General features: G+C 41.8%; 1 protein-coding gene across 4 annotated transcripts in view; it reads right to left on the bottom strand.

Moving 5' to 3' along the window:
• Ptprm (protein tyrosine phosphatase receptor type M) overlaps positions 1-23,756 on the bottom strand; it is a 688,723-nt gene that overhangs the window by 373,118 nt on the left and 291,849 nt on the right. For all 4 annotated transcript variants that reach the window (XM_029470944.2, XM_085832583.1, XM_085832584.1 and 1 more), the window contains exons 6-7: positions 7,276-7,450; positions 3,418-3,711 (exon numbers count right to left, since the gene is read on the bottom strand). In XM_029470944.2, coding sequence (XP_029326804.1) covers positions 3,418-3,711; positions 7,276-7,450 — 469 coding nt within the window. The remainder of the gene's footprint in view (positions 1-3,417; positions 3,712-7,275; positions 7,451-23,756) is intronic.

The raw sequence follows: 23,756 nt of genomic DNA, 5'->3' as shown, positions 1-23,756 counted from the left end.
ATTACCAGCGTGGCAAGCTATTTATAAAGGTGTAACACTTGTCACTCATAAGTCAGCGGCAAGCAACAGCCATCTAAATGGATTTAGGACTCGCCCAACAGGTGGCAAAGGATTCCTGGGACTGGGAACCTAGCCAGCTTCTTGATCTGGTGAGGACATAGGAGGCTTCAGAGAATAATCCACTAACAGCATGTTGCTAGACCAACAGGACTCCTTACCACGTTTTAAATCATATCCTTGCACCCACAGATAAGAGTAGCTACCGCCTTTCATCAAAGAAGCCTCTCTCTGCAGCGAATGGGACTGCCCCAGAAAACTACAACTCAGGACAGGATGCAGAGATCAGTGGGTTGGTGGGGAGCCCCCATGGATACATCTCTATTCCAGTTCCTGATCTAGAGTGAGGGAATGTTCTGGAAGAGAGTGTGGGAAATGGTGGGAGCCAGAATACCAGGCAGTTGGCCTTTAATCATTCTCTCCCAGAAATGGCTGCACAAACAGAACGGGAGCAATGGCCATACGAACGTATGAGCTAATGCAGGAGGAGGAGGAGGAGATCTCCATGGAGTCTCACTCCTACAAAAAGAACCACAAGAAACGAGTGACTACTGGGAAAAGGAGAAGTAGCTTCCCTCAGGGATATGACCCAGGTTGGTTATCCATTGCAGAGTGGTCAGCCCTGAGACCTTAGACACTCATACAACAAAAATGGACCTAATACTTTATATTTAGATATATACTACAATTATATCTCATATACAAAGAGACTTTCAACTTGAGAATGGCAGGGCATGGGAGAAGTTTGAGGGAGAGTTACTGGAGGAAGGAAAGGGAGGGGTGTGTGATATAATTCTATTTCAGTTAAAATCATTAAAATTAATAAAATTATGGAATGTGAAATATTATATACATATAAAATCATATCACCATGTCTATGAATTATTAAAATATTATTACTTGTACTGCTAAAAAACTGACATCATCCATGCTATATGAAGCTAACCTTTCCTTTATGGCATGTGATATGATGGGCATTTCACAAAAGTAAAATAACTTACTAGAGTAAGTGACTGGGATGGGGAAGAATTAGGAAACTCCTAGAACCAAAGGCCAAGCCGGAGGAGGCCTGGGTCTGAACAAACAGGTCCTCCTTCTGCATAGGTGCTGGAAGGCGTCAGTTGGAGATAAGTTCTACAAAGTATCCAGATGCAGACCCTGCTGAAGCAGGGCCATCACGGAGCCCATAGCTCAAATCCTAGGAAGAGAAATGTACCTGCTCTGCTGCCTAATACAAATCACCTTTCTGTTTTCTTTTCTTTTCAGAGGCAGGGTCTCACTGTGGACCCTATGTACAAGAGGCTGTTCTCAGACTCACAGAGATCTGATTACCTCTGCCTCTCTTCCAAATGCTGGGATTAAAAGTGCACCATCATTAATTTTTATAGAAAAAATATTCCTGCGGTTGCTGCCATTATACACTTAGGGTTATCCAGATTATAGGTAAAGATCAAAATAGGTGCAACTGTTTAAGTTCACTGACATCATGGGACTGAGGAGACAGCTCGATTGTAAAGTGCTTACCACACAAGCATGAGGTCCCAGGCTTGGTCCCCACACCCATTTAAGGAAACAGCCATGGTTAAGGGTACTTGCAATCCCAGAGATCGGGAGTCAGGGATGAACGGTATCTGTGGCTCACTAGCCAGCCAGCCAGCCCTAGCTAGCGAGACCCAGATACCAGTGAGAGATACTATCTCAAAAATAAGGATGGAAAATTTCTGAGGGAGGATATCTAAGATTCATTCTATGTGTGCACAAACACACATCCACATACCCATATAAACTGCACACACACAACTGTGTACACACACACACACACACACACAACTGCATATACACATAACTGCCTATACACACAACTGTGTACACACAACTGCATATACATATACAACTGTGTACACACACCACAATGCATACCCCCAAAATGCACGCACATTGCATATTCACAACTATCTACATATGACTGTGTACACCCTACTATGCACACACAACTATATACATTCAACTGTAAACCCATTCAACTATGTACCCATACAACTGCATACACATACACACATTATTAATATCTACTATTAGAAGATAGTCAGATGATATGGTTTCCAGTGGGCTTTTGTGGGGCCACCTGCCTCTATGATCCCAAAAGATGAGAAAGCCCACAGATGATCCTCAGAATATTGATAACCCCTTTATATCATGCTTAATATTTAACGTAATATAAATGTAATGTAAATAGCTGCTATATACTACTGTTGAGGGATTGTTGAGCAGAAAAAAGTTTACACACATTTACCATAGATATAATTTTTATCTGAATATTTGAGATCCAAGGCCTTTTGACTCTTTGTGGAATCCCATGAGAGTGCCCGCCAGCCTTTGGAAACTAAACATTGTCATTTTGCTTTTGTTATTTGAGACAGGGTTTGTCTGTGTAGTCCTGGCTGTGCTGGAACTCAATCTGTAGACCAGGCTGGTCTCAAACTCATACATCTGCTTGCCTCTAGCCCCTGAGTATGGGAAGTACCTAGCCTTGGGTAATAATGTCTTCTTAATTGACACTATCTAAAACATTAAGTAACCCCATCAAAGTCCATGGGCTCTCCTCCTCTCAGCACGCTATTCAACCCAGGCCTCTGTGTGGACATCCAACCATGTCCACTGTGAGAAAGCCCTGGGAGGCCTCAATAAGCATTTCCCTTCCTCCCAGACAGTCATCACTCAAAACCAACTCTGTGCTGTAAGGATCTCATCCTTCTGATTTTCATAAACACTACATTTTGCTGTCCATCAACCTTATTCTGTGTAACTTGCCGAATGGCTTTGACACAATTAATACTTTGTAATCCAAGAGCCCAAAGACTGCATACAGGCGATAAATCACCCTTTATGTTACAAACAGACTCCCCAGTCACTGGCCAGCAGCCCTGCCTCGCATACCCATCAATAAAGACAGCTTTCAAACGCTATGAGAGAATGTGTCATTCCACAGCACTGCTCTTGGGTGATGAGCACACTAGCTGAGAACAAACCAGAGGGACAGGAAGAAGTGTCTGACCCATTAGCAGCCATCATTGAAGGAATCAGCCTTGTTGAGCCTTAGGGGCCATTCCAGTACCAATTACGTGGTACCCAGAGCAAGATGTTAATTCGGAACAGGAAAAGAGGCAGAGGCAAGTTGAGAGAGAGCAGGTCTTGAGGTTATGGGCTTTAATGTTCCATTTAACCTATAATTCACCTTCAGGAGTATTTTTATCGTCACATGGAGTGCAAAAGCAGAGCTGTAGAAAGCTTGCGATCCAGCTGTGGGATGCAACACCACAAGAGACTGTGGCCGGCAGCGGTATACTGCCTGCTACTCACCGGCACACTTTGTTCTTGTTCTCAGAGCTGGCCCGGGAGATCCAGTGCCGCCTTCTCCTGGTCTGGTTAGAAGCACACTGATCTCATACTCTGTGTCTGGGTCAAGGTGCCCAATCTTGTAACTCGTGGAATCCACTGGCTGCCGATCATTCCAGCTCCCACTGGCTGTGCAGTACTCAACCTCGCGGGCCACAATGGGTCCATCCCCATTGATGGAGTTGGCATTGAGCTGTATCCACAGATAGGTTGCTCCGACAGAGGCGAGCTGAGGTGGGGCGATGGGAACAGGTGGCTCTGAAAGCAAACCAGAGAGCATTGCTTTGTATTCAGCTTATAAAGCGCTAAACACACATCCATGATGACACAGAAGATATTAGAAAGTCAGCATTGAACTGATGAGATGTGCTGTGTAATAAGCATGTGTATAGTGTTAATGATTTAAACAAGAGTCATACCTTACCTTTAAAACACTAACAAAGGGGCTAGAGAGATGGCTCAGTGGTTAAGAGCACTTATTATTCTCACAGAGGACCTGGGTTTGATTTCTCGGCTCACAACCATCTATAATACCAGTTCCAGGAGATCTGGAGATCTAAGGATTTCTGATCTTCCATGGTACACGTATACACATGCAAGAAATCTACTAACAAACATATGATAAAATAGATATAAAACAAGTAAAAATTAATAAAAAGCAAAGCTAACTTAAGCTGAGCGTCTATATGCACAGCTCCTTAGGAAACAGGCAGGAGGCTCACTAGAACCTGAAAGCTCAAAACCAAGCAAGGCCACATGAGACATGGTCTCAAGGGAGAAAAAAAACAAAGGAGTTGTGGGTCCTTGGTAGAGAGGTCTAACATGTAAGAGGCCCTGGGTTCCATCCCCTGCACTTCACACAGTGGTTGCAGTGGTGAATTCCTGGAATTTCAGCACTCTAAAGCCAGAGGTAAGAGGATCAGACGTTGATAGGAACTTTCAGAGACTTCAGTAAGTTTGAAGTTAACCTGGACTCTATGAGTTACTATCTTAAACAACAACAACCAAACCAAACCAAACCAAACAAACAGAAACACAAACAGCAACGACTAACTCCACCTAATTGGTTCAATAAGTGTCACCCATCTTAGGACACAATGCGTGCAAATATTGTACATCAAAGACGTTTTTTATTGTCTCTAAAGTCACTACTGAAGATCCCTGGAGAAGCTTTATTGCAACAGCAGGACATATTCCATTGACAGCCTCTCACTGAGAATCTTCCAACATCATCAAAGGCATGTGGGTTTTCTACATCATTAAACCGAGTTGGTGCGTGCCTGTAATGGCAGTCCACGGGATTGATGGAGGCAAGAGGAACAAGAGTTCAAGACTAGCCTTGGGCACTTAGGGAGTTCAAAGCTTCTTTCCCTTTTGTTTATATTCCCAACCATTTGAAGAACAAGGGAGAAATTATAGTGTTTCTCTTCAGAAATCCATTTCCGACGTTGACTCAGTTTCTCCCAAAGATGTTACAATGGATACATCTAACTGAAGATGTAGATGATAAAGTTTACTGCTGCTGTCTATAAGCCTGCTTCCAGCATGAGCTTTACTAAGAGTAGAAAAAAGTACTCGAGTAGCCAAGGATTCACTGAATCAAACTACACCCAGCTCAATACAAGTTGAAGAAGCTGATAGCAAACACTCCCTCTGACTGGAAAGTCTCCTGTACTAGGCAGGCAATTTTCCTCATCCTTCTCTAAGAAGAGGAAAGCTGGCCATCTTACCTATAAATCATCTCCCATCTTATTAGTTAGATGATAGCTGAGTGGCCCTCTAGGCACCAAATGAAGGAATTCTGCATGTCCTTGACACTGAGTGGCACTGCACATGATGGATGAGATCATGTAAAAAGATTATGTATTTTGTACTGTAATGGATTGTCATCCAAGAAAACCATATGATCTCGTGGTTTTTGCTCAAGGGTGTTTTCCACATGTACTTTGTGCCTTTTTAGTGGCCTTTCTTCCTATTTCCCTGACCTGCTTACTGCTACTGCTGAAATGCTGGCATATACTGACTTGCTTGCTACAACTTCCCCTACCCTCTCACACCGAGATGGAGAGTGAAGGGTAAAGTATAAAGAACACAGAGAGGTGGGGGAGTGGAATGGAGAGAGAAGAAGAAAGGGGAGAGGGGAAAAGGAGGAAAAGGAAGAAGCGACCTCATCTGGGAGCACTCCGGGTATTCCATCCACAATAAGAAGTCTGTTCCACACTATGGCACCTTGACTCTCTAAAGAACCTTCACCAGATCAGGGTCTGTGCAATGCCAACGAACTTTAGTACTGCTGTGAATCTTAACCTTCAACTCAAAATTTCATCCTGGCAGTCTAATTCAAACTTCACTGCACATAAAAATGCGGTGTGGCAAAATATATGACTCAAGTAAATATTTAACATGTTCTTCCTTCTGCCGAACATCCATCAGTGCCACGGTGACTGACTGTCATGATAGAGTCACTGATAAGTTAGCATTGTCTCTCTCAAGCTGAGCAAGAGGAGACAGGGACTCTACCACACAGGAACAGGATTCCCAAGCCCCCTATAGTGTTTACAATGGAGGCTGTACCTAGCTGTTCTGGGTCAATCTGGATGTTGTGAAAGGATGGAGGGTTAAATAAATGACATGACATTTACAGTTTAAAATTTTGGAAGGGTGGCCCCGCTGTGCAGTCCCAAATAAAAATTATGGAAACAAACTCAGACAATAGAAGCATCTCTGTCCTCCTCCTCCTCAGGGCCTGATGCCTACCCACCATCAGCTTTCTGTGTACACATGTGTGCTTTCTGCCACTGAACTTCCCCTTGGCCCTAACACAGCCCATGTCTGCTCAGTTTGTTCCACCATGCAAAGCTAGTATTCTTCAAAACTACACATTGGCTATTAAGAGAACTGTCACTTTGATGTGATCAAGTTTGTGATCTATATTCAAGAGAGGCAACAAATAGAAGGCATAGCCTTGAGGAAGAGGCTTGGTGGTATCACACACAGATCTTATGCTCCATCCCTTACTGCTGAAATATTGAAAATAAAATATGAGACATTATTAGTCTCCCCCAAGAAAAAAAGGGGATGCCCTATCACGATTGCCTGAAACTCCAGCATGGTGCACATACAAGCTCAGATTATTCTATCTGGGCTCCAAAAGTTACACTAGTATCTTGATGGGATAAACTTCTCTGCCCACAAAAAAAAAAATAGATAAATAAATAAAATGCATTAAATGAGAAAAGAAAAAATATTTTCATTCTGTTTTTCCTTTCATCCACACTCCCTCCCCGCCCCCCCGGCTTGAATATAATACTCAATTTTCAAGTCACACGGCATATAGGAACAAAGCTTAACTGGGATATTATGCATGCGAAGACACTGTTACCAACACAGCATCCATGATCTATCAGGGCTCTTTATACAGACATTGCTCCGTTTTATTAACAACCTCACTATCGTAAACACCCGGCCTGGTGAATATTTGCATTTTAAGTGATTTTCTATCAGAGGGAAAAAAAATTCATTCCTTTAAAAAAAAAATTATAGGTTGTAATCTCTATCCCCAGAGCTGGTAGCAACCCTGGTTGAGAGCACAGGCACTGCCCTGTGTGCTACTAAAGCAGCATCAATCACATGCATTTTCCGGAAGCATTGCTCACATGCAAAATTTGTACTTAAAATGCAATCCATCAATATAGCCTAACGCCAAACTACCATTCAGAGGCAGACAGGATAAGTTTGAGCATAAACAAATAATGAGCAGACAACTAGGTAAGCGTGCCTATTTTAATAGACTATGTGGGGGAATAAAAACACATTAAATACCTTTAACTACCAATTCTGCGTAGTTTGATATCCCGACACCTCCTTCTGTGCGAATCATGCAGCGATACTTCCCAGCGTCTCTCTTGGTCGTGTTTACAACGTTAAACGAGGCTATGAATCTTCTGGAACTAGTCACCTTTATCTCCTTCAGAGGGGCATCTCGGACATCAATTCCCTATATCAGTGAAAGGGCAGAAAGGGGCAAGGTCAGCTGTCATATCAAGATAGTCAGATACCTGGTGGCAATTACCAATGGCACACTCATGCAAATCTTGTTTTATCTCTTTATCCCTATGGGCAGTTGCTCCATAAGAAAGAGCAATTCTGCCTTGATCAACAAAATGAAGATTGAGGCTTCCAAAATTTAGTACGTAGCAATGTGTCTTTTGTAACCTTTAAATATATTAAGTTAAATGAGCTGAACAGGGAAGAAAGAAAAATATACAATGCTTTACTTTGATTTCTACAAATATTTGGCTCTTCATAACACCTTATCATTTTTATCTTTGGTTAGAAGACAAAATCAGGTCACGAACTACCCTGTCACTAACCCCAGTTTCTATATGAACAACTAAACAATTACCAAAGATAACACTATCATCTCTTTTAGGTAGAACCCTCACCACATCTGCAGGGACCCAGAGGACTAATCCAAGTTTTACAATGCTTTTCCCAGATACACAAAACCTACAGAAGTGGATGCTTGCTAAATATCTGATTCTGAAATATAACGAGGCAGGTCTCTCTGCATGTCCTGTGTTCTCCAGCCCCCACGAGGATGGTTCCACTCTGACGAACTTAGGTATTTTCCTAGTTCTGTACACCAAGTTAGCCTTTTATTTACACACTCTTGGAAACCCAGTCATGGCAAGAGGCAAAAGCCAGAAAGGACATTTATAAATTCAGTTCTTAATAGGTCTCGGGAAGTCTGCTATCTTCTCTATGCTATTTCTATTAGCATGGAGCAACAGACCAAGATGGAGGGTTATATATGATGGCAAGTCTTAGGCCAGTTTTTCATTGAGAACCCATGTTTTGCCAAGCTGTGCATCCAGAGTCACAATGCTGAGCCACTGGTAGACATCTTCCAGTGATAACCTGAGGGGGAGGGAACTGGTGGCTGGAAGGTGGCACGAGGTGGATCACCCACAGGTGCTGTGGACAAGACAGGCTGGTCTGAAGAAGCAATGTGCGTATGGAGGGTAGGTAAGAAAGTAGCCAGACAAAGGTTCATTAAGGGAAGATCATCCTAGTCACACAAAACAGCAAGGGAAGCCAATTACGATCAGAAAAAGGGCTGTCATGAAGGCAGTAAGAGGAAGCTGGATAGGCAAGCTACACTAAAATGTTTTCACTTGCGGCCATGAAAACACAGGCTATGTGACAGTCGTGTCCGTCTTCATAGTTCAGGGACTTATACCACACAAACCAACCAACATAAAAGCATTGATCTGTAATACTCTGGGGCAGTCATCTTAACCTATGCGAATCTGGGGGTCAGTCTAACTCGGGTGCTAAGTTACATGTCACCATTCAAAGTGTTGTGTCTTTACAGGCCCCCATTTTCCTCACCCACAGAGAGACACCTCAATTAACTCTCAGGGCTGTTGTGAGGCATGAAAGCAAGGAAGCTGCCATCCACGCATCCCCATCCAAGGCCTGAACAAAAGCAGCAGCAAATTCCAGGAGAAAAGCAGGCAGGATGTCAAAACCCCACCTTTTATTTTTGATACCCTGGAGATGGCAGCTTCAGACTGCAGTGTACAGAAACAATGGGCTTGCTAATGCTAAGGCACAGAATGAAAGAGACTCACTCACCCAGTCACTAGAAAACCACAGGGCCCCCACATGCTAGGTGCTGCTGTAAAACACACAGGATGGAGGAACAGTGTTCCTATAGCAGTTAGCTTCCCCAAGAAGGGGCTGAGCCACATGCTCTGTGATTCCTCCCAGGCAGCTCTTGCTTAGACAGGGAGAGGGCTGTCAGGAGTGCTGCACTAGCAGAGTTCCTGACACTCGGAAGGAAACATTAGGAGTGGGGAAGAAGGGTTCCACATACATTCTTTTTGGCATTAACTATAAAAGCAGCTTTATTTATAACTTAAAGAGTAAAACACAAGGATACAAACCCTCATGTATCTAGAATTGTGTGTGTTGCTAAACTTAAAACTTTGATCTAACGAATAGCACTAAAATGAGAGAGAGAGAGAGAGAGAGAGAGAGAGAGAGAGAGAGAGAGAGAGAGAGAATATTATTATTAACAATACATATAAGAAAAAGTGTGGCACACTCCTTTAATCCCAGCACTCAGGAGGCAGAGGCAGGCAGATTTCTGAGTTTGAGGCCAGCCTGGTCTACAGAGTGAGTTCCAGGACAGCCAGGGCTACACAGAGAAACCCTGTTTCGAAAAACCAAAAAAGAAAGAAAGAAAGAAAGAAAGAAAGAAAGAAAGAAAGAAAGAAAGAAAGGAAGGAAGGAAGGAAGGAAGGAAGGAAGGAAGGAAGAAAGAAAGAAAGAAAGAAAGAAAGAAAGAAAGAAAGAAAGAAAGAAAGAAAGAAAGAAAGAAAGAAAGAAAGAGTGTCTCTCTCTTAATTCCACACACTTAATCTCTGGTAACAAACACCTCAAAATCAAATCAAATAGAAGAGACCGTATACTTGCAGCCTTTAAAATTGAAATGTTTCATCTTTCAAGTTGAAAAAAAATATAATCTCTTGCTTGCTGATGAGTAAAAGAAACAGAAAGACAGAGTACCCATAATCATTTGTTTTATTTACTAGCGGCGTGACAACCAAAGCCCAGGGCATTGGCAATTGCTTTATTCATTTAAGTGTAGACCCAGAAGAATAAATATATTTTGTCAAAATTGCATTTATTTATTTATTTTTTTTTTGAGACAGGGTTTCTCTGTGTAGCCCTGGCTGTCCTGGAACTCATTCTGTAGACCAGGCTGGCCTCAAACTCAGAAATCCACCTGCCTCTGCCTCTCAAGTGCTGGGATTAAAGGTGTGTGCCACCACCGCCCAGCTGCGTTTTTTTTCCCCCATTTTGACAATGATCCTGTAAAACATTTCATAACAGGTGCACACTGATCCCTGACCATAGCTCAAGGCTTTACCGTGGGCTCCAAGGGAAGGGTCCTACTTCTGCATTTATATTTTTGCTGGAGAAGGGGCAGTTGGGAGCCACTCTTCCTTTATGCTGTAGTGCAAATCTGTAAAATGCAGAGCTTCACACCATGAGCTCCACACAAAGCTAATGCATCTATGAACTCCCAAGAGGGAATCTTTAAACAAAGACTCCCCATATACTTAACCACACAGAAAAACCCAGCTTCTTCATGAGAAACAGCACAGGGGCAGGAGAGCCTGCACCGCTGAACATCAGACAGCTAACCTTCCTCTTGCTATCTGAAATGTACAGCACACCACTGAACACTCTTAGTCCTTTTGACCAAAGGATATCTCAGAGGTTTCTGAGGTGCCTCTCAGCTAACAGTCTCAGCCAACTCATCAGGATTATGGTAGGCAGAATGGCACCTCCAACAGCATCTATATTCCTGCCTTCAGGATGTAAGAGTGTGTTCCTTTCAACGCTAAAAGAAAGTTTGCAGACATGATGAAAACAAGAGTTTAGGGACAGAAGATGTTCTGTATTATCTGGGTATCCTATGGCCATGGGAAGTTCTCATAAGCGGAAACTGGAAAGTTGAAAGTAGAGGAAGAGGCTGTGAAGAGCAGAGCACAGATGGCCCCAAGGACTTGCAGAAGAAATCAAACTCTACGTCACTATCCACTGAGGCCCTCTGGTCCCCAGAAGTACACGTGACGGAGCCCAGGAGTTTCTGCTCATTTGTTACAGTTGCACTAAGAAATTAAGACAAGCAGCCACTGAGGTACTGAAGTGCCGCGTGACTTGTGTGATATATAGACTTTGTGATCTTAACTTCCCAGAGCTGCAGAGCAAACATTTAAGGTCATGTTGAGTCTCTTGCAAAGGCAAGAGTTCAGCCCAAAGCTAGCCCAATTTGTAATTGAAGATTTTGTAGTTGTTAATGAATTGTGGGGTTCCTTGAAGTGTTATCAACCCAAGTCCCTTCTCAGCTACATGATTCACAAAATTGTGAGGCCAAAAACAAATTCTCAAAGTTGGTCACATCCTTTTCGATCTCGAAAACTTAGTAGAAGACAACATCAATCAGCCAGACATTGTAGGCTTGGCATGAGGGAAGACAGACATAGGGCACTGGAGTGGAACCAAAAGCCCAGATATGAAGCCTCACAGGTATCACACACTGATGAGCATCGTGATGATCAAACGATTTGGATGAGAAAGAATGGTGTTTTCAACAGTGGTAGTGGAGAAACTGGATAGGCACTGGCCAAAAATTAAAAAATAAAAAAAAATGTACATTCTTAGCCTTGCCACATGCAGGAACTAACCTCAAGAGATAATACTCTATCAAGGGAAAACATTAATAATATGTCATCTTTCCCTGTTGGTTTTTGTTGTTGTTTTTATTTAAACTGTGAAGTAAAAATCATAGGCACCTAGCAAATACAAAAGTGGATGCTCACAGTCAGCTATAGGATGGAATACAGGGCCCCCAATGGAGGAGCTAGAGAAAGTACCCAAGGATCTAAAGGGGTCTGCAACCCTATAGGTGGAACAGCAATATGAACTAACCAGTACCCCCAGAGCTTATGTCTCTAGCTGCATATGTAGCAGAAGATGGCCTAGTCAGCCATCAATGACAAAAGAGGCCCCTTGGTCTTGCAAACTTTATATGCCCCAGTACAGGGGAACGTCAGGACCAAGAAGTGGGAGTGGGTGGGTAGGGGGGTAGGGTGGAGAGAGGGTATAGGGAACTTTAAGGATAGCATTTGAAATGTAAATGAAGAAAATATCTAATAAAAAATTAAAAAAAAATAAATCATAGGCACCAAAAGAAAAGTGATCAGGACTGCATGAAAATCACAAATTTCAGTGCAGAAAGAATCACTTGTTGGATGGTAACATGGCTCAATGAGCTAAGGTGTTGCTGTGCACACATCAGCACTGGAGCTCAGATTCCCAGAATACACAATACAGGGATACAGAGAATCTCTGCAACAGGCTGAATAGCCAGAATAACAGAAATAGGGAGCTCTAATTGCAGAGAAACCCTACCTTCACAGAAAATGAAGAACAATCAAAAATACCATTTAATGTTATTGGGCTTACACACAGACAGACAGACAGACAGACAGACACACACACACACCACATACACATGCCCATATGAATAGGATGCACTCAGACATATGCAAACAAAAGTAACTGCTGAGAAAGAACAGGATCAGCCCACAGTTTTGGAAATATTCATAAATCATATAGCTGAGAAAGGACTTAATTGATAACACTTCAAGAAATCCCACAATCCATTAACAACTACAAAAATTTCAATTCCAAATTGGGCATAAGACACAGGTGTTTCTGTAAAGAAGGAATGCAAATGGCCAAGTGGCACATGAAATGATGTCCAGCATTGCCAGTCTTAAGGGAAATGTAAGTCAAAACTACAGTGTGATATCAGTTCACTCCAGGTAAGACAGCTTGTTGTTAGGTACATGCTAGATCCCAAGTGCAGGATGGATGCAGGTGCACACTGTGGCTGGGGATGATTGGATGCAGTACCTGGGACCCTTGCATACTGCTGCTGGAGATATGTATTCATTGCAAAAAACACTGCTATTCTGCAAAAAAACTAAAACTAAAATTACCCCATGAACTAGCTTGAATGCAGAGCTGAAAGAGTTTCTCAGAGACATGATGTTATTGGTCAGAGCAACACCAGTCACAAGTTCACCTTCCAGGGAGAATGAATGAGCCAAGTGGGATATCCACACAGGTAAGAGAATTGCATTTGACTTCAGAAAAAGGAAGTTCTGACACATGCTACAATGTGGAACATCCTTAAATATGTTACATTAGTGAAATGTAATACTACATGCTATGTTACATTAATAACTATGTTACATTAAGTGAACCCCATTACTCATAAATGGTAAAACCTGAATGCTTCCATTTGAAAATTTTAAAAAGGCAACTTAAAAGCTGTACAATTGTATGAATTAGAGACAAATATCATTACTTTAGTATACTGTAGATTTGTTTTCATTGTCAAGTTTTATTTTAAGTTAAGTAAAATCTGAAATGATGCCCCAACCCACACAGATAAGTTTATCTTCCTTTAAACACTCTGGGAGTTCTGCAGACATTTTTGTATCTTATATATTATTGGGTAGCTGATGAATAAAATATTCATATAATAAGAACTTTGACTATGAAACTCCAAATATCCAACAGAATGCTTCTATTTAATTTTGTGGTACCATGTGGCTTTTATAGGATGAAATTATTTTTCTTACTAGGTAAGATTTTAATAAAAAAATTAATCTCACTTTTATTATTTTTAAAAAATGGCTATTGAGTGTTCAGCCCTTAAGGGAGTATCCATCCTTCCTCTAAGTCTGAGGGGAATATCACAGAAAAGGGATCAGAGAGAATGTAGAAACTGGACAGTGGGGAGGAGAGCCAAGTAAGAAAGGAGGCCTTGTGGACATGAGCTGACTATTGTAATCACAGCCTCATAGCAGATGTGGTGAGAGCCCAGAGCCTGGGTGGGACTAGACCTCCAGTCGTTGACTGGGGAGGAGCTCAGTCGTCCCCTGGAGTTCCTACACACCATGCCTACTGAGGCAACAGGAACCTTTGGTTTAAGTCATAGCATAGCCATTGAGTTACCTATGCTCCAGTGGAAAGTTCCACACCCATGCCCAAGGCCATAGCCCTGGTTAAACCCAGGAAGTCACACATATTTAAAACCAACAAAAAGTGTGTGTTTGGGGGGGAGCAAGTATGAAAAGAATGTAGGAACTATATGTTATGAACTCTGCAGTGAATACATTAGTACTTACATTAAAAAAATCCCTATTAGCCACCAAGTCATACAATATGCTGACCTGTGTGCAAGATAAAGATGATCCTTAGGAAATACAAGTGCAGGTTTTTCAAAAGGGAGTACTGAAACCTCTATCAGAAAAGAGTCAGTAGGTACCACTAAGATGTAAATGAGGGGGATTACATGAGCATACTTAAATATCTGACAGATTAATCACTCAGATGATGAATATCATCTATGCTTGTGGTATTACCAATCACCTTGTACAAGTATGTAAATCCCATCTTGGAACCAAAAGCTAAGGTTCCTGATTCAAGCAAGAATTGAGCTTGAGCCAGAGGAAGAGCAAAAGGAAAAACAAAACTAAAACCAAAACCCGAAACATATCCAGGAGAAAAAAGGGGGGGGGCGTGGTCATAACTAACTGTGCTCAGGCTTGAGCTCTGATGCATCAAGGGTTTGAAAGGAGTGGGAAAAGCAACAGAAGAGGGAATCCTGGAGGGAAGGATAAGGCACAGACAGGGGGACTGGACAGACCGAAAGGAGAAATTTCAGAAAAGGTTGAATTGATCTGCAGGAGGGGAGGGGGGCAAACAAACCCACTCTCCAGATGGGGCTTTTTCTTCCTGTTCCCTGAAATGCCGACTTTATACATGAGTGTGAGCTTCCTTGCTCCTTGATGCTGAAGAGTCAGAAAAGTCCAACAGGCACCTGAGATTCAAGATGAGCCCACTGATGGATGAAGGCTTGAGGAACATCCGCATTTAGGTTAATGGAAGAAAGGATGAGGGAGAGAAGACAAGGAGGGAGAGAGCTTGGTCATTACTCTATAATGTGGATGAGCTGTAGAAAATGGTCCCTTAGCACATCCCACCACCGAGCACTTCCCCTTTGGCTGAAAGAGACAGAAACAGTCATAGAAATAGAAAGTCTCCCGACCTAGCCACACTTGCCTGACATGTGAACAGAAGGCCAAACTGCAACTGTAACTGGTTTTCAGGGAGAGACTGAGGGATTAAATTATTTCATTTCCAGGAGCACTTGGGTCTCCAGCGTTACTTCCCTTGGCTGGAATTAGCTGGTAATTGTGAGGAGTGGTGGCCTGCTCTGATCCCTGTAACAGTTGGAGTTGCACGACTTCTAAGTCCCTCTCCCTGGAGACCTGTTCTGTGGCAGCAAATGACTAGGCAGAACAATGTGTTAAAACCGGGGGCACTACCGAGAAGTCCGGGCCATCTGGGTAGGGCCTCCTTGTTATATCTGAACAGCTGAACAATGAGAACGCATCTTGGGGTGAAGCTAGGAAGTTGCTCAAGTGACTTCTTCCCATATTTCTCAGGTGTAAGATGAAAAGCAGTCCCATTAAACGCCGCTGCCCTGCCTCTTAACAAAGACAGCACAGTGCACAGTGACCAAGAACAGGGATGTAGTGTGATCTTTGTGATACATCCCATCATGGAAGACAGCCAAGAGAGGATGCACAGCATGAAAATCACATGGCCTGGGACAGTCAAAGGACTGCAGCTCCAACATTTGTGAAGGTTCATGAAAGGCCCATAATGACAGGACTCACAAAGAAATGGCCTCGCTGAGTTAAATGTGGCCCTTTGTGAGTCCCAGAGCTTTTTAAAGTGTATTTATTTCAATGTGATCAAGCCAGAAAAAAAGCACTGCTAGTAATTTGAATTATCCTTACAACCTTCTTTGGGCTCTAGGCTCACTCAAGAACTTCTAAATGAGCATGATTTACCACGAGAAGGAGTCGCATCAAGGCTTTGGGGAATATAGATGCCACAATCAGGGATGATGACTGAAGGAAATTGAGGCCTGGGAAGTGAGTAGCAGTTGGATTAAATTAATCAATCTCGGGCGTTTTGGAACTGTTCAGAGCGGTTGAGCTCAGTAGATGACAGGCAGGGACCTTGCACAGTCATGCAGGTGGGGACTGGATATTATCCCATCCCCTACAACAGGAAGAGTCGTGCTTATCTACTTTCAGGCAGGCCCCACTGCAAGATGCTGAGGACACTCTTACCATGGAGGCCACTAAGGGCCATCATCAGTGCAGGCAACAGTTTCTCCCATTGAGTTTACATGATCTAAACGGAACCTCTGCCAGATAGCTTAGCAAATCCAGTTTCTCCAGCCCATGGCCTTTTCTGCTAGATAATTAAGACACAGCTAAACTGCAGAGGAGCAACAAAGGCTATTACCATCTGCTGCGTTCCCCTGGGGGAATCTGAGCGAGGGCCACACCTGCCTTGCTTTCTCATGGGAGAGCCTCCGATTCTTGAAAACCCCATAATAAGCATTGAGAAAAACAAAAACAGCATTGTGGGGATTAGACTTCTTAGGTCAGTGGAAGATGTCAAAGCCTCTCTGCTACCCTCCATCCTGACTGGTTGTCCAAACTCAAAGTCCAGTCTTTCCAACCCCAGCCTTAAGGCTGCTGTGCAGGAAGCCCCCTACCCCCTACCCAAACCCTACTTCTGCAGCTGCATTCCAAATATGCATCAGAGTCTTTGACCAAGTTACATGAAATCAGTAAATGAAGGGTCATTAGCTCATTCCAGGATCTTCCTAGACACCTCACATATTCTTGGGGTACACAGCGTAAGCCTTTCTCTTTAAATTGGTGTGATCCAAAACCACACCAGACTGCAACACACGATGCGGGCTTTCGGCGGTCTCTGTCTGAACACTTAGATTTGTCAAATGGATGCAGCTGTAGACGCGTAACCGACTAAAACAATAATGGATGTGATTTTCACCATTCAGAGAGTTAGACAGTAAATGGTTCCTATAGCAACTGAAGACAGTCCACTCTCTCTGCTCCTGGTACTTTCCATGTGGTAAGTGATGTTAAATTTATGCTTTAATATATATGGTGTAAAATACTCGAGTTAAGCTTGCTGAAGGAACCATAATTTTACCTCTTTACAAATCATTTTGTAGCTTTTATACCTAATAACGAAACGGTTCTGATATACAGTTCTGATTTTCCCCTCATTATCTATAAATGAAGCTAAAAGCCACCAGAAAATGTAGACCGTATGTGACCAGCCCTACCTCACATGCCAGAACAATGCACGTGGTTGCTCAGACACACATAAACACAAGGTAAAAATTATAACTTAATTGGCAACTTAAATTCCTTCACAAAGGTCACGAATCCTTGACAATGTCTAGGTTTCCCACTGTGCTTTGCAAAGAGCATTGCAGGTTAAGAGACAGTTTCTACACAGGGGTATCTTGAGTATTAATCCTAGCTCATTACCAACAATGTGCCAATGTGTCCCAAGGTAAGAGAACAGAGTTCTCCAGGCCTCAGCTGTGGCTTCTACAAGTGGGTACAAAGTTCTGCAAGGATCAATGACAAAATTAACCCACAAACCAAAAATCAAAGCTCAAACATCACCCAGGAGAATGCCTACCCTCCAGCAGTGCTCTGTAAATGACATTATACATACATACATACATACATACATACACACACATCTATATCTATATCTATATCTATATCTATATCTATATCTATATCTATATCTATATCTATATCTATATCTATATCTATATCTATATCTATATCTATATCTATATCTATATCTATATCTATATCTATATCTATATCTATATCATCTATATCTATATCATCTATATCTATATCATCTATATCTATATCATCTATATCTATATCATCTATATCATCTATCTATCTATATATATCATCTATACCTATATCTATCTACCTATGTCTCTATATATTCCTAGCACCTATAGAAATCAGTGATATAAGCGCTGTTCCTGCAATATGCTTCATGTGTTCACGCTGGACTCTGCTGTGGATAAAGGCTGCTCGTGGGAGAATCATTTCAGTCACAAGCTCTCAAGATCCCCCCACCCCTCTCTAAAAGTATCTAAGATTACCTGAGCTCAGAAAAGAAGAAAAAAAAATGATTTTTTAAACTTAGATATAACACTTTTTTTTCAGGTTGGTTTGATTATGAGCAGATAAGTAGAATCATACAACAAACTCGAAAAAATATATCCATTTCTAGACCAACAACTAAAAAAAAAAAAATTAAATTCCGAGTGAGGTTTTTTGTTTTTGTTTTTTCCTCTAAGGAAAGCACTCTCAATATAGGAGCTTAATGGAAGGAGATTTCTGTGAAATGTGGAGGGGGGGGGCGGGGATGTGTTCATTCAGCCACTGCTCTGGCTCGGGTATTACCATGGTAAGCTTGTACATAGAGGCCATATTAGATGGGTGTGGCTACCATCTTTATCAGGTCCCACAATGATCATTTTTTAAAATGCAACTCTGAGGAAGTGAAAGTGTTAAAATGGAGAAATGGTGGGACTGAAAAGAGTCAGGAAAGACAGGACGCTGCACATGTTAGGAAAGACACGACGCTGCACGCTGCCCAGATGCTTCAAACAGGATCCACGGTGATGACTTTGCCTGATGTCTGCTGTCTATTCTAGACCAGCAGACAAGATCCCATAAGGCTTTACACATACATCTTCATACTAAAGACCCTCCCTGTGGACAGAAGCCAGGGGTGTCCTAAGCAAGCATCTCAGATGCCAAATGTTTGTGTCACCATAAACTGGTCATTGGAGTTCACTTGGAGATGCCATTGCATCTATGAAGGAGTAGAAAGCCCCGCACCAGCAGGAGGCTGACAGGTACTGTAGGCGCTGGATTACATGGGTGTTCTTTAAGTTTTGTTTAGGGTTTAGATATGTGCATGATGGCAGGCATGTGCTCGCATGTGCTTCTGCACAGGTACCGTGGAATGCATGCCCAGGTCCGAGGTCAATTTTTGTAGGAGTGGGTTCTCGGTTTCCAGCATGTGGGGCTAGGGGGCCCAGACTCATGGCACAAGGCTTGGTGACAAGTACTTTAATTCACTGAGCAATCCTGCTGACCCTCATAATGAAATCTTATTTCCTTTTCTACTTCTAAGTACTGATGAATACCATACAATCATTTAAAAAAACATTTTTGCTCACTTAAACATCAAGGGTTCATACAGCCATACATAGATTTAAGAGTCAATGACTATATAATACAATCAGCAGCTTAAAAAGAATTCATAAAAAAAATAGAAACATTAAAAGAACTAAACTATATATGAAAAAATATTAGAGCATTTTTTTAAATTTTAGGGGTTTTCCCATCATCATATGTATGCATGTGTGTGTGTGTGTATATGTGTGTGTGTGAGAAAGAGAGAGAGAATGCACGTATGAGTACACATATAAACACATATACATTGTCTGAGATGTTCTCAAAATCAGGCTAGAAAAGTGATCAAAAGTTGGTGTAACAATAGGAAATAAGGTCACATTTGAGTACTTGGATGTTTTTGAGACAGGGTTTCTCTGTATAGCCCTGGCTGTCCTGGAACTCACTTTGTAGACCAGGCTGGCCTTGAACTCAGAAATCTGCCTGCCTCTGCCTCCTGAGTGCTGGGATTAAAGGCGTGTGCCACCATGCCCGGCTTACATAAACATTAAATAATTTTACAATTATAATATATAATATATTTATTTATATAATAATTTAAATAATAATTACATAAAATTAAATAATTTTAGTGTTCTGTATGGTAAAACACCATATTAAATGCATAGACGTCTATATCTGACAACATCTACCAAGCACCACCAAGAACTTCAGATCCCAACATCTCTGTGTCCAGAATGCTGGCTTTAAGACTCTGCAGATAGGAAGATGGGTGCTCACCCTACTGAGTTTATTTTACAGTTCTGTGTTTTGGAAAAATTCTACCCACCGAATGCATACTTGAGGATGATATGAACCACATCCCCAAGAGGAGATGCATCTGTCAGTGATAAAAAATAAAGTCTCTTTTAGGAGCTACAGAGTTCAGCAGTTAAGAGCCCTTCCTGATCTTCCAGAGGACTCAAGTTTGGTTCTCAGTGCCACAGATACTAGCTTACAACTGCCTGCAACTCTAGCTCCAGGGGACCTGAAAAGCTCTTTCTGCCTCCGAGGGCAGCAGGGCACAAATGCCATATATTCACACAAACACATGCACATACACAAAAATAAAATCTTTAACATTTTTCTTTACTTATATTTCATCAGATATATTAAAAGTTTGTGATAACTACAACAAAGGGGATATTTAAAGTATGTGTCAAACCATCAAAAACTTGGACCTTTCATTAGGTGTGGCTCAACATGTACCTGTAATACACATGGATATTTCTCCTAAGGTCAGGGTGGTTCCTTGATGTTCCTGATGTGACAGGGTCACAGTCAGAATCTTTGAATGTTGTACGCAATGCCTGTTACCCTACCTTGCAGAGAGGATAGCACAGAGTTCAACGTGCACAGCAGTGCAGCAAGTTCTCACTGTTCGTATCTATGCAGGTGACCCCCAGTGACTGACAGTGCACCTCCCTTATCTGTCAAACAGATGTAATCAGAGGGGACCCTAGAAACTCTGTGCCCAGTTCCTCCTTGCGACATTCTAAAGGCTGCCACATAGCAATCAAAGTGTTTGCTCATGACTACCCTTGTACGTACCCATGTATATTTGTATATGAAGCGCGTGCCCCTAAGTAAACATTTATCTTAGATTTCTAGATCTTGTGTTACTCCTTGGGGAGATGTACAGCACAGAGAAAGCTAGAAGATATTTTTTTTCTCATCCCATTTTGTGCCTGGATCTCAGAATGTTAAGATCCTGGAGCGTTGACATGCAGAAGACCCTTTTTATAAAGGCTAAAGTGTCAGAGGCACTGCGTGTGGAGTATCCCTCATTAGAAATGTTTGGAACTTAGTGTTGAGATTGGCTCAGGTTTGTGATGTTTGCATACAGAATTATTGATAGTGAGATCTAGGGCTAGGGAAATGGCTGAGAGGATATAGGACTTGCAAGTATGAGAACTAGAGTTTGGGTCCCCAGAAACCATGCCAAAGGTAGGCAGTCATGGCAGGTGCCTATACTCTCAGCACTCAGAAGGCAAGGCTAGGGGATCCACTGAGCAAACTAGACTAGCTAAAGCTGGTGAATTTGTGGTTTCAGGAAAGCCCGCAATTCAATAAATACAGTGGGTAGTGATCAAAGGAGACATATCAAATCAGCTTTGGGCTTTTTATGCATACATATACACACAAAGGCATGCATGCACAGACATGTATACACATACACACAATATGTGCACACATGAACACATACTAACATACAGTTACACACATGCACATACACACAGGTTTACACACCCACATACAAGTGCACAGGCAGCTGCATATACATATGCATACATGTACACAAACGTGTAAATATGCACATAAAATAATGAAAAAAAAGTCATCCAGGTCTACAGAGTAAAATCAGTTACATTTCAGATAAACCTTATGCACAAAGGCTAAAAGTGATTTTTACAATATTTTAATGTTTTGAGTTTGGATCTTCTCCCTAAACTGCTCATGAAATAAATACTTTCCCACAAAATGTCTACTCAACTATAATTTAACAGTAGAATTACTTGATCATCACAAGAGTCACAAACCAAATAGCATCCCAAGAGCAAGAAAAAGTATTGATAACTTAAAAATCCAGAGTCATGTAAATTCTATGGCTATTGTGTCCCATCTTGGCCTAGGCACATGAGTACAGGAGAGTTTCAAGCATGGCAAAGGCAGATAATTAGAAAGGAGGAGGAGGAGGAGAAAGAAGAAGAAGAAGAAGAAGAAGAAGAAGAAGAAGAAGAAGAAGAAGAAGAAGAAGAAGAAGAAGAAGAAGAAGAAGAAGAAGAAGAAGAAGAAGAAGAAAAAGTAGTAGTAGTAGTAGAAGACATCTTGAAAAATGAAAAGGGCAACATCCTGGAGTCAAACAGTAATGGAGTTATCAATATGAGAAAGAGTCTATCAGAATCTGAAAAATAGAGGCCTTGTAGAGAAAGCCTGATGAGAAAAGCATGCCAAGGTGTCTAAGTACATACTCTTCCTACAGGCTCTGCACCCGAGCACTGAAAAAAACAAAAAACAAAATCCACAAATCAAAAATAAATTGAAAGCCAGATAATGGCTCGTGTCTCTAGTTCTAGCGCTTGGGAAGCCGAAGAAGAAAAATGTTCTGGGCTACATAGCAAGTTCCAGATCAGCCTGGCTCTACAGTGCAACTATGTTAGGAAACGGAAACTGTTTCCTGATAACACACAGGCTTTGTCCTTGTCATTAGCCCCTGACAAACTCAGCACAGCTACCAATGCACAGCCCCTGACACTGTACTACCTGTTGTAAGCTATCTTGACATTCTTTCAGTATGTGAGAGAATGTATACAGGTCACACACAAATGCTACAACATTTTATACAAGGATGACACTTGAGGACTGTTACATATACAGGCTTCCTTACCACAAATTTCAGGACACCCATGGACTACTGTTAAGGACCAGTTATATAATATGTTCACCTTTTCATTCCAATTTACTATACCATTGGATTTTGCTTCAGATTATTTACTTTCCAACCTTGTTTCACAATGGAATCACTTGGACAAGATTTGATGAAGAACTGAAGGATAGGCCCTCCTTCAGACCCATTATATTAGAATCTGAAGGTAGGCCTGAAATTCCTAAGTCTCCCAAGGTAATTCTGTGGTTGAGGCAGGATGGAAAGGTCTACAGCAAGATAGCTCTCTGTCTCCTAAAATAAAAATCAGTTGTCTCCTTATAACAAGCTAAACACTGTTTAAAATGAACATTTCAGCCGGGTATGGTGGCGCACACCTTTAATCCCAGCACTCAGGAGGCAGAGGCAGGCAGATTTCTGAATTTGAGGCCATCCTGGTCTACAAAGTGAGTTCCAGGACAGCCAGGGCTACACAGAGAAACCTGTAATGGATTAAAGATTGGAATCCCAAAGTAATCCATCTGAAACAGAGGTTGCCAGGTCTGGGATATCTGTAAAATCTAAGAGCCAATGTTGTCCTTGATGTGACAGGGAGTCCCTGGGATTATTCCTGAACCTGGGAGCTCACACTTCTCATTGTCTCCTCCCAAGTCGTGTGCACACATGAAACAAGAGCAGCGAAGTCGTTTTCCATGAATAATTAAGAACTGTACAGACAACAACAAAAAGAATAGTGTCATTTTTAAAAGGTGCTAAATGCTTTGTGGAAAATGTCAATAAAAGATGTCTATCTCCTTCATCAAGCACAACAGACAACCGATCTGGATCTCATTAACACAAACATCCACCCACTCAGGCAATAATCTGATATCCCCTAGCACAATAATTTAAAATAACTGAGGCGTGGGATAAAAAGAAAAAAGCTAAATGCTTATATCAATCTTCAAGTGCGACAAAAAGCTTTTAAAAGTAACGATTACTAAACTTTCAGAAACAAATAAAAAAAGTAAGGGTGGATTTAGAACATGTAATTTTAAACTTCTATACGTATCCCTACTTCCTGGAAGTAAGTTAGGATATAGAGAAGAAGAAAAAAAAAGGAGGGCGTGTGACATCAGCCAGAAGGGCAAGGTGGCCTCCTC

This window comes from Mus caroli, unplaced genomic scaffold, assembly GCF_978045245.1.
Source record: "Mus caroli unplaced genomic scaffold, Mus_caroli_1 scaffold_18, whole genome shotgun sequence".
Taxonomy (NCBI): Eukaryota; Metazoa; Chordata; class Mammalia; order Rodentia; family Muridae; genus Mus; species Mus caroli.
The sequence above is the reverse complement of the archived record's forward strand: the minus strand, read 5'-3'. Positions and strand labels throughout refer to the sequence as shown.